The following is a 13,245-nucleotide window of genomic DNA, read 5'->3' as shown; positions in this document are numbered from 1 at the left end:
CGTACAAGTTGTTGCAGAGTCCCCTCGGTTCGCCCCACAAGCTCCTCGACGACCCCAACTGACTGACCGCGCACAGATCCCGATCGCGGTAACCCCGAATGATATTAGGCGGCCGACGGCAACGCCGAACTCTTACGTCATTCAAGGACAGCAACCCGTTTCATTCGTCGCTAGCAGGCCCAACGCTATTCCGGAACTCACGAGAATCGTCGAACCCCACCTGGTCGTGCAAGAAGGCGGTCCACGCGCTCAGTCGCCCGAAGTATCGATCGGACCTTCGATCTCCTTCACACCAAAAGTTATCGCTCAGGCGACGCCCGCCACGGAGCCAATAGACATCAAAGAGCCCAGCCCGATAAGGATCACCGGTGCCGATGGTCTACGACCGGGCACCATTGTCGAGCAACCTCTGATCACGTCAGGCCCAGAAGTCACGTATTCGCCACAAGCACCAGGACCTCGGCCCCTATCGGCACCGCCTTCACCTCAATCGGTTCCTCAAGTTGTGCTGGTCCATCAATCGCCAGTGAGAGAATTCGTGAATCTGCAGCCAGCCAAGCTCTATGACACGCCGATCCCGCAGTCACCGCAGATCGTTTACGGACAGCCAGAACCCCCCTCGAATGTTCAGATACAGCGTCTTGTCCCGGTCCAACCGGAGACGATACAACAGAATGTCGTTCCCGTACGGCAAAGGGTGGTTCTGCCACCGCCATCTGCTATTCCCCAGAACGTTGGTCGATATCGCACAGAGAGTCCAGAAAACGATCGGGGGATCATCGTCGGGCCCGGAGCTCCCGACGGACCGCGAGCGCCGATCGTCCGTACCCGACTGAGTGTTGCTCCCACCCCGCAACGTGTTCCCACAACCGGGCCCGACACTGTGACGGTACCGTCTAGCGTTCCCGCGATAACGAGAGAAAAACTCCAGCCTGTCGCACCTCTTGTCCAGAAAACAGTGTCCGTCCCACCTGCGAATGGTGCGTCCAGCCAGGACGCACCGCCAGAGAAACCCAGCGGCTTCAGTTTCATGCGTCTCGGAGGCTTCGGTTTCGATAACGGAGTCATACCGGAGAGATTCAATGTCGCTCCAGCCAAAGAGATGTTGCCTGAGCTTGTCCCCGCAGGAGTTCGGGTCAGGACACCATCCGGGGTCGTGGTCTCTGTGAGAGGCCGGCCCGGTCTCTACGGAATCCATCCGACACCACCGCCGGACAGCTCTTTCGGACCAACCAGGAAGCCACCGCGACCAGAGATTGTGTACTTGAACCAGCAGACCGCCCCGCCGAAGCCGGTCGCTGTCGTGACACCGGCTCCAGTGGTGTCCGACGTTCCGGTCCGCTATGACGTTCCGGTCCAACAACGGCCAGCCAGAGTTCCAGCGAACTCGATCAATATTGTTGAGCAGCCGCGGAGGTTCGTTCAGATTCTGGAATCACCTCCTCGGGTAGTTACGCAAGTGAGCCGAGTGGAGCAACCGCGGAGGTTCGTTCAGATTCTAGAATCACCTCCCCGGGTAGTCACTCAAGTGAGCCGAGTGGAGCCACAGCCAGTTCGGTCACCGGTTTCGCCCTATCGAGTCGTTCAACAAGTTCCGCGAATCGTCACTGTGACCCAGAATCGGCCCGCTACGCCTACACGGAGTCTTGAGACCACGCTTCTGACAAATCGGCCACAAGCGCCCCGAGCTCCACCACGTGTCCAGCCCCAGGTGGAACTTCAACGTATCAACACTCTCACTCCACAGTCGCCTCCTGAAAGGAAAACTAGCGCTCCGACGGGATCCGGCGGTTACGGCAACGATCTGAGCGATTTTGAGGATTTCGAACTTCCCTCAGATCGGACGGTGAGTAACAACAAGCGTCGTTCTTCTCGAGCGAAACCATCCAATTATTCTCGCAGATTCGGCCACATTGGCGACCGACGATGAGATACATACACATCTGTCCTATGCCGTCCTCCATGGGTAATCTATCCGGTAATCTATCTTTACTATCGCAGACCGGGCCCGCGAGTAAGACGACCCGAGTATCGAGCGAGGCCATCTCCGGCGATCCCAGGGTATGTCATGGGTCTCCCCGAAATAATATTTTGATAATTTTCTGGAGTCTCATGCATGCTAAATGTTGAGGAAACGCAAGAAATATCTCGAGTTCTGCTTCTGCTTCTGTGCCGAAGCAATCCGATAAATCTGTGAATTTCATCTGTGAGCGGCGCTTAGTGTGCGGCCGGCCCGCGAAAGTTGGATATCGCAGACTAAGTTCCCGATAGAGCCACGGGGGTCTAAAATGAAGGTTATCACATTTCGAACATTAAACGTGGCAGCGACGATTTTCGGAATTCTGTCGACGCGGATAGGAAACGTGCGCGAATCGTTACGTTGGCACATACTGCGAAAAGTGCGGGTGAAATACAGAACGGGACCTGTCGGCAATAAATTCCCGCATCGTTTAGAAACATGCAACATCCCCGGAGCAAACGAGTGAAGACATGATCGTACCAGAGAACCATGATTGTACAGAACAGAATTGATCCGGTTCTGAAGGAGATGACCCCTTCACCTACCGCGGTTCTTGCGGAGAAAAAAACTTTCCGCTCACCAAAGTTCCCGGGCACCAAACTCGGTGGAGGTTGGGGGATAATTTCTCATCATTCGGAGGGGTAGGAGGAGTCCTAAATCTACTTTGAAGGCTCCTAGATTGAAGAAACGGTTTTCTGGAAGCGGAGCTCCTGTTAAATGAGCCGCATGTATTGCAGGTAGCCGCGGAGACTCGAACCCAGATTGAGAATCCGTACGGAGTCAATTTGTCGTCCAACGGATCGGATGGACCCGTGAGAGTCGTTATTGGGAACATCGATGAAGGTGAGGAGGCGGCATAGCCAAGTTCACCGTCCACCCCCGGTAACATTTTTCTGATCGAGAACTTATAAGAAGATATTTCCCGCAGGGCCTTATAATTTCCACCATCGTCACACTCACGGCAATGGGTTCGCTTTCGTGAAGCTCGGCGTTCCCTCTTATCAGAAGATGGAAGCCGATGCTGTCGCTGCACTTGAGCCCGCAGTCTCTTCTCAACAAACTACGAGAGGTGATTTTGGCGAACCATTCTCCGCGAGGTCCTGACAATATCCATTTCTGACGTTCGCTCAAGTTCCAACGATACTTTCCAGAGGATCTTGGCGGTGCTCCCGTGAAGAAATCCAGAAAGAAGAGTTCCTAGGACACGTGGCGCCGCCTGGAGCCCAGTTCGCGCATAGTCCCGTCGAACGAATCTCATATGTCCGACACATTTCGAATGACGAAATCATGAATAAATAAAATCACAGTATCGCTACGGGGTTCTTTTGTCGATTCGCCGCCAATGAGTATTAGTAATCGCCTGTCTGAGCGAATCAGTACGATCGCCGAAGAAGGGGTGAGTCGCTGACGATGGGAAAAATCAATTCGGTACCCGGACGAAATTGGTGTATGGCGTGCAATAAAAAATTCGGCCGAATCGGATTCGCGCGCTAACAGACCCTGACAGAAGACGCGTCGCGGAATCGCGCGTGACATCCATGCAAAGATTCGATTCTTCGAAGCGGGGATTTCCTGCGGCTTCCAAGACAAATATCCTATCTCACGGGCGGAGAGATAGGAGCCGTAGACGCAAGTGCACAACCGTGTTCGCCTTGCATTCAAGGTCTCACTGACTGTGAAAGATGACTCGGTGAAGAAGTGCCGTCAGGTAGGGCGGTCCAATGAATATAATGTGATCTCTCTACACAACGGTACTCGGGAAAATGCCTCGAGTTCAGGCCTCCTCCCTCGAACGCTACAAATGTTTCGCGGCCAATGATTCGATCGCATCTGGTAAGATACGAGCTTGTCGCTAAGTCGGACGGAAATCTGTTTTCGTCGGTTGTCGCTTGCTCTATCGGTTCTCTGGGGATCGTTGCGTCAGGGACTCCATCAGAACCGAGAGAACTCCCCGAACCAGGACGATCATCCGCAAAGGACTCATCTCACATCAGAAATCGCCAGCGTCACAATTTCGGAGGGCATTGCTCGCGACGGACGCTCTGCATTTGCGGGGATAGGCGCAGTCAGGTGCAGGCGCCGAATGAGCTGGTGGAGTGAGGTCGCTCCTTCAAAGTCCCCTGAGTATCGATAGCGTGTTTTCACGACGCTGCGACCTTAAGAATCACCGATATTCTCTCCAGGTCTGGGGAATTCTGAGGGATTATATCTCGATAAACATTCGCACGCTTCTCTCATTATGCTTTCAGCCCGGATATCGCGAACGAACGCATCCTTGCTCTCAGAAGCTGAGCCGATTTGCCCATGGGTCCCATTGGCCGTCCTCTTTATCGACAGAATTCGACAGTATATTCCAAAATGCGACGACTACCTGCTTACTTGCTGCTAGGTTCGGCAGCTCGATCACGTCTCCCTTGACAGCTCGTTTCTGAGCGAGTCTTCTGGATCCGCAATTTCAGAAATCGCTGTAGTCGAGAGAGCGCATGCCCCTCTCTGCTTTTGTTTCTTCTGCATACAGGTGGACTATTTCGGTGCACAGAAAATAGGGGCTTGAATAATTGACGGTCCCTCTCCGTTGTTCAGCTCCGCGGATCGGGTCAAATATACGGCTTGTGGTAAGCTCCCATATTCGGAACAAACAGATGTGGAATTCGTCAAGAGACAGAAACGGAATCGCTGCGGCGACGTCACATGATGCGGATATGGAGTGAATGAGCTTATGGATCAGAATTTCATTAACATTATTGCCAAGGATGTGAGTGCTGAGAACCGACTGGATTATCAGACGGACATTTGAGCGGTCATGTGATTTATTAGGCGATAGCTGTTTTCGCTACGCTCGAAGCTTCCGGCGTGAGTTTTTCTGAATTGATTTCGGAAGGCTATGCAAATTCGTATGAAGCGAAAAATTGAACGAAAGAGACGTGGAGAGAGACTTACTCTGAACCCTTCCGTATAGTAGGAGAATAAAAGACAGCGTCTCAAGAAGTGGACACTCGGAACTTCTTCCAAGGAACGATCTCCTCTGTGAATCTGGTGAGTCGATCGTTTTCCCTCACTGATCTTCATACTTTCCTACATAACGTCGCAGTATACTTCGGCGGAACGTCTCCGATGACGACAGAATCAGACATTGTCCAATCAGGAATCGAGTGAGATGCTGAAAATGAATCTCCGTCCCCAGAAAATCAGGATGAACGGGTGCGCTCTCACGCTAGCGCTGCTGGGCTGCTGTATAGTCCTGTGAGTATTTCTCCGGAAATACACTCGCTGAGGCTCTATGCTCAGAGCAAAGAGTGAAAACGAAATCTTTAATCCTATCCCTATTTCCTCCGATGCTGCCGACTCGCATCTGATCGATCAAAGATCCAATGACCCCTATTACAATGAGCAGCGAGTTAATCGGCATTTGAGGTTGAATTAATCGGTCGAGATAGGGGACCTAGCTCAACCTAAAGTGTAAGACAAACGACAAATATGAATATTTCAATCAGGGTGTCATCCACGTCCCCCGCACATTGTCCTGACCTGGATTGCTCGTCAGCGAAGTGTGAACCGCTCAACTGCAGCTGCGGAATGTACAGACCCACCTGCTCATGCTGTGATTCATGCTACACGGTGAGCTGCATCACGCGTGCGTCATGGTCAAAATGGTCGAGACCCTGTGTATCTAACAGGCTACAACTATCATTCCACAGTGCTCGGGTGAAGCTTGTAGCTTGATTCCTCCGACGGTTTGCCAGAAGGGAGCCTGTAAGCTCAGCTCGTCAACTGCTAAGGCCCTCTCGTCACCAGGACCTCACGGAAAGTGCCCTTGAATAAAACGAGCTTGGAGTCTGTCCATCTGCTCATTCTTCTGATTCTATATCGATGCTGTGGTCTTGCCAGTATCGTAGTCTACATACCTAGTCCAGATGCCTTCCCTGAAAAGCCGACGCTTCGGCGTCCAGGCCCGAGCTCACAATAAAGCTCGCGGCGCGACAAATCTGAGATTCTCCCGAATCCTCGAAGTCATGTCTCTTCGCGCGTTTTCCGACAAGTCCGCTGCGGCCAAGGCACTCTTCCCGTCTTCGTTTCCTCATTGAAGTGATAAATTAATGCTTTTCAACCTATTCTATTCCGTGCACCCAAGGGACCCAATCGCCAGCAAAAAACGAGACTCGCATTAGATACTGATCAGAGGCGAACAATTATTCGTAATTCATTCAGTGAAACTTCGCGAAGAATATGCCGACGCTGACGTTGGTACGATTCCGGGCATTTCTATCACCGCCTTCCTGTTGCTGGGATCATGCTCTCGGATGGCGCAGTGACCAACCCGTCGAGAACTCCCTGTGAGATGAATCTGTTAGTCCTGACCTTTTTTCGAGCGCTCTTGCGTCGGCGGCACGGATCATCCACGCGGAGTATCCGTAGAGATGAAGATGCACCTTCGGGACTTCCCTCTTAGAAGCTACTGGACAACGAAGCCTCCTTCATCCGGACTTCGTATCAAACCCACATGAGTTCACTCCTGACAATGAGCTCGAGAAGTTACGGATATTCCATTCCCTAGTGAAAGGAGCCCCCGTGTCCGAAGGATGCCAAGGAGAGATGCCCTCTCGCCACCGCAAGTCTCGGAGGTGCTCACAGTAATCGTATTCGATCGGCATATCGATCTCTCACTTTTGATTTGCGAGTTTTGGTAGCCCCATACTTTCCGACCGGGTGATCGAGCTTTCTGCTTCAGGTGACTCATGGTGATACAGCACCTACTGAAGCGGAGGGTTCCTTGGGAGGACATCGAGCCGCTCTCATTGAGATCACCACGATCTCCATATTCATGGTGTTGAGTCTGATGATGGTGACAGCAGTGATGGCTTTCATAACAGAGAGGTGGGAATATTTTCTGGTTGACTTCAAGTCATGAGAAACAGCGGCTCACATTCCGTCGAGCTCCGCGGGAGTCCGTAGGCATTGGGTGTTCTTCGAAACGCAGACGTATAGGAAGCATCCAGTTTAGGATGATCCTCTCCGTGGCGGTATAGCTATCCGGTATAGCTATTGGAACGGGAGCGAGAATTCGAGTCATACATTTTTCCAGAGAGCCTCCGAAGAATCGTCGTGTCGAAATTCAAGGCGATAGCCCAGAAGTTGTATGGAACGAACATGACACCAGAAAAAAAGTCAACAAATTCAACATGTGCCAGAACTTTCCTCGAAGCTATCGAGAGTTCTCAAAGTTCGTGGAGAGACCCTATCAGGCGAGGCTCCAAATCACAACGAGAATCCGCTTCCCGGATCGTCATCCCGACGGTGTGCCCTCCCGAACGACTTTCATTACCTCTGATACCGGAGAACTGAACGATCGGTTTCCAGGTTCGGGGCGACGCCTGCAGCAACTACTACGAGTTGGCTTGTGGCGGAATCTGCCATCTATTGCCTCCAGGCGTATGTTTTGCGGAAACCTTCAAAAAGTGGTACGAGGATTGCGATCCCGATCTGAGTCCCGAGAGTCAGGTGATTTGGAGAGATTTCATTCACTTCAACGCCGACCAGCGCTACATACCGGTCAGTGAATCGGGAATAGACTCGACGACATTCGTTTAACTGATCGATATAGCGACCGATACTATTCGCACGGAAATTTGTCCCCGCGAATAGTTTGTGATCGCTTCGATCGCTCTACCTGAGATACGTTTCGTTCATTCGCATAGAGGAGATGGAGGTCATCGTGTGACCGGCTCATACTAACCGAATACGGAACCGAAATAGAGGCTGTCACGGGCAGAAACCACACGATGCGAACGCGTGTCATGGATCGAATTTCTTTCCTCATAAATTATGTTAAGTATGTCTGACTCGCCATTAGAGAAGCTGTATGAGAGATACCGATACCACCGAGTCGAGCTCGTTCGCGCTTCAGTTCCAAGAAGTTATGTGCCGACGGCCGCCTGATGCTCTACGAACGGCTCTGCCTCTCGCTTTGCTGCAACGATGTCTCAGATAAGCCGGAGGCGGGTATACGATCAGCTGCTCGCATGAAGTCTACATCATGTTTCCGTATCCGGAGATCATCGTTAGCTGAGCTCGGCTTTCGTCTCAGGCCGAATTGGGACGTCTCATTTGCCAAGCGGTCGTATCCTGGCGGACGGATTTCACTGCTTACTTCCGTTGCCGTCAGAATCCGCTACTGATCCGGTACTGCGGTGAAGCTACGAGGGAGCCAGAAAAATGCCAGCTGGCGTGAAGGTCTGGGCTTGCGTATTGCGTGCTTCGGCTCGCGGATCCTTGATACGAAATGTAATTGATTCAAATCCATAAGTCCATTCTTCTCTCCCACGTTTGCACCGCAGAGAGATTGCTCTGGGAGTGTGTCGCGGAGGCTCTCGCGACCGTCGTCGAGGGAGGAGTTGGAGCGCGGCTCCTTCGAGCGATTGACCACCTGGTGAGCAGACTCCTTCCGAAATGTACCTACTTGTGTGAAGGCTCACCGCGCCTCCCGGTCGGGAAGGGAGTCATCGCTATGCGAGGTATGGCTTTTCAGAGCTTACCGAATCTCCAGCCTGATCGAATTTCCATGCACGACCCGTGTACCTTTAACCATCTCCCAACTACTCGGCGAAGCTCTAGACACAGGACTTGATGAATAGTATTCAGCTTCTCAACGACTCGGCTGCACAGGAAGCTGGTGCGTATTCTGTGATCGATAACCATCAGAGTCGTCCGACGATGGTGATACCTTCGTGGCGCTGGCTTTCCCTATTCCAAGAGCTTAAATTCTCCGTAGTTTGTGACCGCTGGCTCGGAGAGTAAGTTCGGAAGAGATACGGTATCAACCTCGATGTATATCGCTCTCCCTGTTGATGCAGAGTGATCGCGGCTGATGGATCCATCTAAAAGCTTGGGGATTGCGCATTCTCGATTGAATTGAGCCTGGGAGCCCCTTCGACCCCTTGATTTCCAGCCCCTGCCGAATGTTGGGGTTTCCTGCGCCTACGGAGAGTTAGGCTTCTTCCGAAGTGTCCATGAAGCTCGCCTTCCCTGCTTAGGATGGACGATAGACCGAGCACCGAGGACTTCAAGGGATTCGACTAACTCCTCGACAAGGAGTACGGCTCATCGTCCGGGATTTCACCGATTCTCTCCGGGAATGGCGGCCCAAGTCCAAGCTTCCACCCCTAGGACCGCGGAATCGCCCTCGGCGAATCTTCGATCTTCTTCTCAATAAAGGCACATGAATTACTGTGAAGAACACTCACAGGGGTGTTTATATTCAGGGTCTGGCACCACGAGTGAATTGCATTCGTAATAAAAGCTCTTGGATGCTTCGGTGGCGATTGGCTCAATATTCCATCTACGGATAACTTCCAGGAACGTTCAGATAACATCTAGGAGCGTAACAAATTAGCGAGAGTTATGCGGAGTTCTCTCTCCATTTCTGTCAAATCGGGTGCCTCCTCCAGAAGCCACTGCTCATCCACCGAAGATTCTTCTCTGCATAGCGGACACGAATTGCTCCTCAATTGCCATTCTTGAATGCAATTTGGACAGAACGAGTGCGCACAGGGTAGAGAAACTTGAGGAAGACGGTCCAAACAAACGCAGCAGAGATCGTCGTCTGTTGAGGGATCTGCAACGTTCATGCCTCTCAATACTATATCGCTCGAATATGGTTGTGTTTGCCTCCCGGGCGCATCTTCGTTACTCACCAGAGGAATTTCTGCTACGTGGCGGAGGTGCCAATGGTACATTTGAAAGCTGCTTGCTCATCATGACATTATGGTACACAGTGATGAACTGACGGAGATTTATCTCCTGCAGAATAGAGATGGAATCGTTCATAGAGGAATCCTCAGATTCTTCTGAGAGCATTCTCGCGAGAAGCATTGAGACTCCAGTCGGAGATAAGGGGTCGGAGGAAGTGAGAAGCGTAGTCATGACTGCGGCGAGAACTCACCTTGATAAGTTCCTCGTTGGACTGGAGATCTTTTACACGGCACGTAAAACGGATTCCCCTCCTCCAGAGGATTTGATCATCAGTGTACCCAACGACATCGACGCGCACCTGGGCGTGGATGATTCGATTGAGAAACTTCTACGTTAATCGCAAAACTTCGATCGGAAGTTCCACGGATATGTACGGGACACTCGAGCGAAGCTAATCTTACCTCACGTCCTTTGAGATTCAGACCGGCTTCATTCAAATCGATAATCATTTTCGCGACGGTGTCTCTGTCGAGCAATGCTATGTCTCTCAATTGTTTGAGTTCTCGCTGAACCGCGATACTCTGCTGAGCTCCCATCTCTCCGAAAATACGGGAATCTCTGCGGTTTCCAACTCAATGCTTCTTGCGCCCCTTCACCGACCGGCCACACATCGAAGATCTGCTGATGGAGAACATCGTTGTCTTTCGAAGTACTCCATCGAGATGAGAGAAGTACCTAGTCGTCATCGAGACAAAATAAGAACTTACGAAAGGGTCTCGGGTGCGATGCACGGAGTGAGAGGGAAACGTGATGCGTTTGGCTGCACCTTGGGTTACGTATCCGAGGGACTGAAGGTTCGACTGGAGGAGCCAACATGCAGGGTTTTCAGAGCATACAGATCTCTTTCAGACCGAACGGCTCGGCGGGGATCTCTCTCTTCGCGAGTCATCCGTCGGACTCAAGTTCATCAATTATCTGCACCGAGGACTACAGGCGCGCGTCCCATTGAAGAGTCTGCCTCTGCGGGGTTCAGTTCAATCAAAATCGACGTTGATATAGCGGGACTCGAGTTGTTGAGAGGGGATTGTTCCTCGCACTACGTGGGAGGGCGGATATCTTGCGCATGTAGAATATAATAATAATATTGGAGAAAGGAAATCATGCGTACTCCGAAGAACCGCGTCAGGATAGACCAAGATAGCATTTCCTCAGTTCGCGGTAATCATTTTGCCGATCCATCTGCATGATAGCACAGCTGAGCGTATAACCTCACGGAGCGGGGAGTCACTCGAACGAACCGCTCAGAGAGATCAGATGACCAGACCGCGGTCAGTTTCTTGAGACAACGACAAGGGCTGGCTCACATGTCAGGGTATTTGTATCGGAGATGCACTCTGGATTAAGATTATCCCAAAAATTCTAGGGAGACTGCGACGAGACGGAGCGAAGGATCGATCATCTGAGGTAGAAGAGGAGTGTGAATCTCCTAGATAAGACCGGAGAAACAACTGTCAGGACCGCAGGAGCGAGATCCCACACACCCACTCCTCAGCAGAAGATCGCGCCTGGTGATGAGTGATGATGCCTCTGATGAGAGTAAGCTCGCTTTCAATCCGGGTCCAGGAGCCTCACCTTCCGCAAGGCTCTGCGTCCGATATCTGTTCCGAAATATGCTAATGTCGACGACCCCTCCATGATGATGAGGAAGCGTCTGCTGATCGCCTTCCCAGGACACAGCCACTTGCTGCACCCAGCCGTCACTCGTCCTACGCCTGCTGACGACGAGCTCATCGAATCGAACGGGAGATTTTGACAGAAGCTGACCGCTCTCCGAGAGCTGCACGGGAACAGAGAACGAGCTCTGGGAGGTTGGTGTTTATTTTGGAATGAGATAATCGACGGTGTTGAGAAGGGCTGCCGTGCTACAGTTGGGCTCCATCCGAGGCGGCGAGATATTTTCTCAATCTGTCTTACATGAGATTTTCTGCTGAAGATCGAGTGTCGAGGAAGCTTGCGGGCTCGGCTCAATCCGATCAGCCCGGAAGAATTATTACTCGAGACGTTTATCGCCGTCGCCTCAAGATTTCTCATTCGCCGGAGCCATTGAGGCCGCGACACGGCTTTCTGTGTTCGAGCTCTGCACACCCCTTTTGTTTCCAATCGATCCCATCACACATTTGAATTCATCTTCCAGTATGGCAGAACGGGCACCTGTTGCAAGCGGTCTGAACTTAGATGACGATATCCCGCTTGCCGACGTAGACGGTGAAGAAGTGAAGGATTCCACTCCAGATGGCCTGCCGGATGTTGGCCTTGCCAGGTGAGCGTTGAGCCCTCCTCTCGGCCTGAAAGTCCGATGGGTGCGGAGGACTTCGTTCGGAGAGCCCGCGGTAGGGGGGAACACTCCCTTCCGACACTTGTGTTGTTGGAGAACCAAATGCGATGGCTCCTCTCCGCTCGGAAATATTATCCATGTGATCCAAGAAATCACAGGAATGTTGACGACCGCTCTTCCTCAGGAGCGGCAGTGTCCCGGTGGTAGACGAGCATCTTTACTTCGAAGAAGAGAATCACGATGGGTCGACTTTCTCATGTGAGTTCAGCGAGACTTTTCAGGGAGCATAGGGTTGAGGATCGCCGATCGGTGCTGATTCCTAGCAATGCCTTTCTTGCAGCACTGGATCATGATCTGAACGCAGACGAGACCGAGGAGAAGTCTCGGCTGATTTCACAAGTTCTAGAGCTGCAGAACACTTTAGACGGTATGTTTCTTTCGAATCGATCAAGTGCAGTAAGCTTTGATTTGAGCTCCTCAGACAACGTATGAGGAATGGTTTTCCCGAATTCATCCGACAAATACCTCCGATAGCCGGAACAGAATCCTCACTGTCTTTCCGATCCTTCACAGATTTGTCCCAACGCGTGGACTGTGTGAAAGAAGAAAACCTCAAGCTAAAATCCGAGAATCAAGTCTTAGGGCAATACATAGAGAATCTCATGTCAGCCTCTTCGGTTTTCCAATCTACGCATCAACAGCAGCAGCCGCCAAGCCGCAAGAAGTGATCTGTACAAATGTCTATTCTGACGGAACTTCGAATCGTAACCAAGGCGAGATCCGGCAAAGAACGTATTGCTCGAGAATGATATGACTACTAATATAATCAATTTTGGCACCGAAATGAGTCATATCACTTGCTTGCACTGACTGGAATAGTGCTTCCTTCTTCAAACCGTTCGGGATCTGTTGCTGCTCGATATTCATCGCTCGAGTCACCTACGACGGTCAAGCTCTTCGACGGAATGCAGGGCTCTGCTTCCGAAGTCCCCCCGAGGGGAAGTCTCAGAATGGAGGAAACTTCCTGTGAGCCGCGTGCCAGAGTTCAAGAGCGGTCGCGTCGTTTGACTTCCATCGCGACAGTGCCGAGACGATTCTCTGGCCGCCAGCTGGTCCGTAGAAATGGTATCTTGATCTACAGTGGTATCCCGCTATGGTGGACTCGCTTGCAATGAACCGATTCCCCCGAATTCAACCTTCA

General features: G+C 51.7%; 2 protein-coding genes and 1 long non-coding RNA gene across 3 annotated transcripts; 2 read left to right on the top strand and 1 right to left on the bottom strand.

Annotated features, from left to right (window-relative positions):
* The first annotated feature begins 4,875 nt into the window (after positions 1-4,875).
* LOC100906054 (8.6 kDa transglutaminase substrate) lies at positions 4,876-5,867 on the top strand. The gene is made up of 4 exons (XR_145373.1): positions 4,876-5,056; positions 5,205-5,263; positions 5,515-5,638; positions 5,719-5,867. It is a non-coding gene; the product is annotated as an 8.6 kDa transglutaminase substrate (long non-coding RNA).
* A 3,382-nt stretch (positions 5,868-9,249) lies between these two features.
* Positions 9,250-10,305, bottom strand: LOC100907021 (RING finger protein 141). The gene is made up of 4 exons (XM_003741113.2): positions 10,171-10,305; positions 9,960-10,067; positions 9,712-9,817; positions 9,250-9,632 (listed from the first exon to the last, which is right to left on the bottom strand). The coding sequence occupies exons 1-4, from the start codon at positions 10,303-10,305 to the stop codon at positions 9,391-9,393; spliced, it is 591 nt and encodes a 196-aa protein (XP_003741161.1). The 3' UTR covers positions 9,250-9,390.
* Positions 10,306-11,446: 1,141 nt separating this feature from the next.
* On the top strand, positions 11,447-12,888 carry LOC100905815 (short coiled-coil protein B). Its single transcript, XM_003741027.2, has 5 exons — positions 11,447-11,577; positions 11,904-12,029; positions 12,229-12,302; positions 12,385-12,471; positions 12,618-12,888. The coding sequence occupies exons 2-5, from the start codon at positions 11,905-11,907 to the stop codon at positions 12,770-12,772; spliced, it is 441 nt and encodes a 146-aa protein (XP_003741075.1). The 5' UTR covers positions 11,447-11,577; position 11,904; the 3' UTR covers positions 12,773-12,888.
* Positions 12,889-13,245: the final 357 nt, after the last annotated feature.

The sequence above is a fragment of the Galendromus occidentalis genome, unplaced genomic scaffold (assembly GCF_000255335.2).
Source record: "Galendromus occidentalis unplaced genomic scaffold, Mocc_1.1 scf7180000077121, whole genome shotgun sequence".
Taxonomy (NCBI): domain Eukaryota; kingdom Metazoa; phylum Arthropoda; class Arachnida; order Mesostigmata; family Phytoseiidae; genus Galendromus; species Galendromus occidentalis.
The sequence above is the reverse complement of the archived record's forward strand: the minus strand, read 5'-3'. Positions and strand labels throughout refer to the sequence as shown.

What these genes read in the sequence shown, in the direction of transcription:
- LOC100907021 (XM_003741113.2), bottom strand. Translation starts at nt 10,305, where the DNA reads ATGGGAGCTCAGCAGAGTATCGCGGTTCAGCGAGAACTCAAACAATTG. An exon ending in TGAATCTCAAAGGACGTGAG is followed by an intron (nt 10,068 to 10,170) that starts GTAAGATTAGCT and finishes ATCCACGCCCAG; the next exon opens with GTGCGCGTCGATGTCGTTGG. An exon ending in ACGTAGCAGAAATTCCTCTG is followed by an intron (nt 9,633 to 9,711) that starts GTGAGTAACGAA and finishes TGAACGTTGCAG; the next exon opens with ATCCCTCAACAGACGACGAT.
- LOC100905815 (XM_003741027.2), top strand. Translation starts at nt 11,905, where the DNA reads ATGGCAGAACGGGCACCTGTTGCAAGCGGTCTGAACTTAGATGACGAT. An exon ending in CCGGATGTTGGCCTTGCCAG is followed by an intron (nt 12,030 to 12,228) that starts GTGAGCGTTGAG and finishes GCTCTTCCTCAG; the next exon opens with GAGCGGCAGTGTCCCGGTGG. An exon ending in CGATGGGTCGACTTTCTCAT is followed by an intron (nt 12,303 to 12,384) that starts GTGAGTTCAGCG and finishes CCTTTCTTGCAG; the next exon opens with CACTGGATCATGATCTGAAC.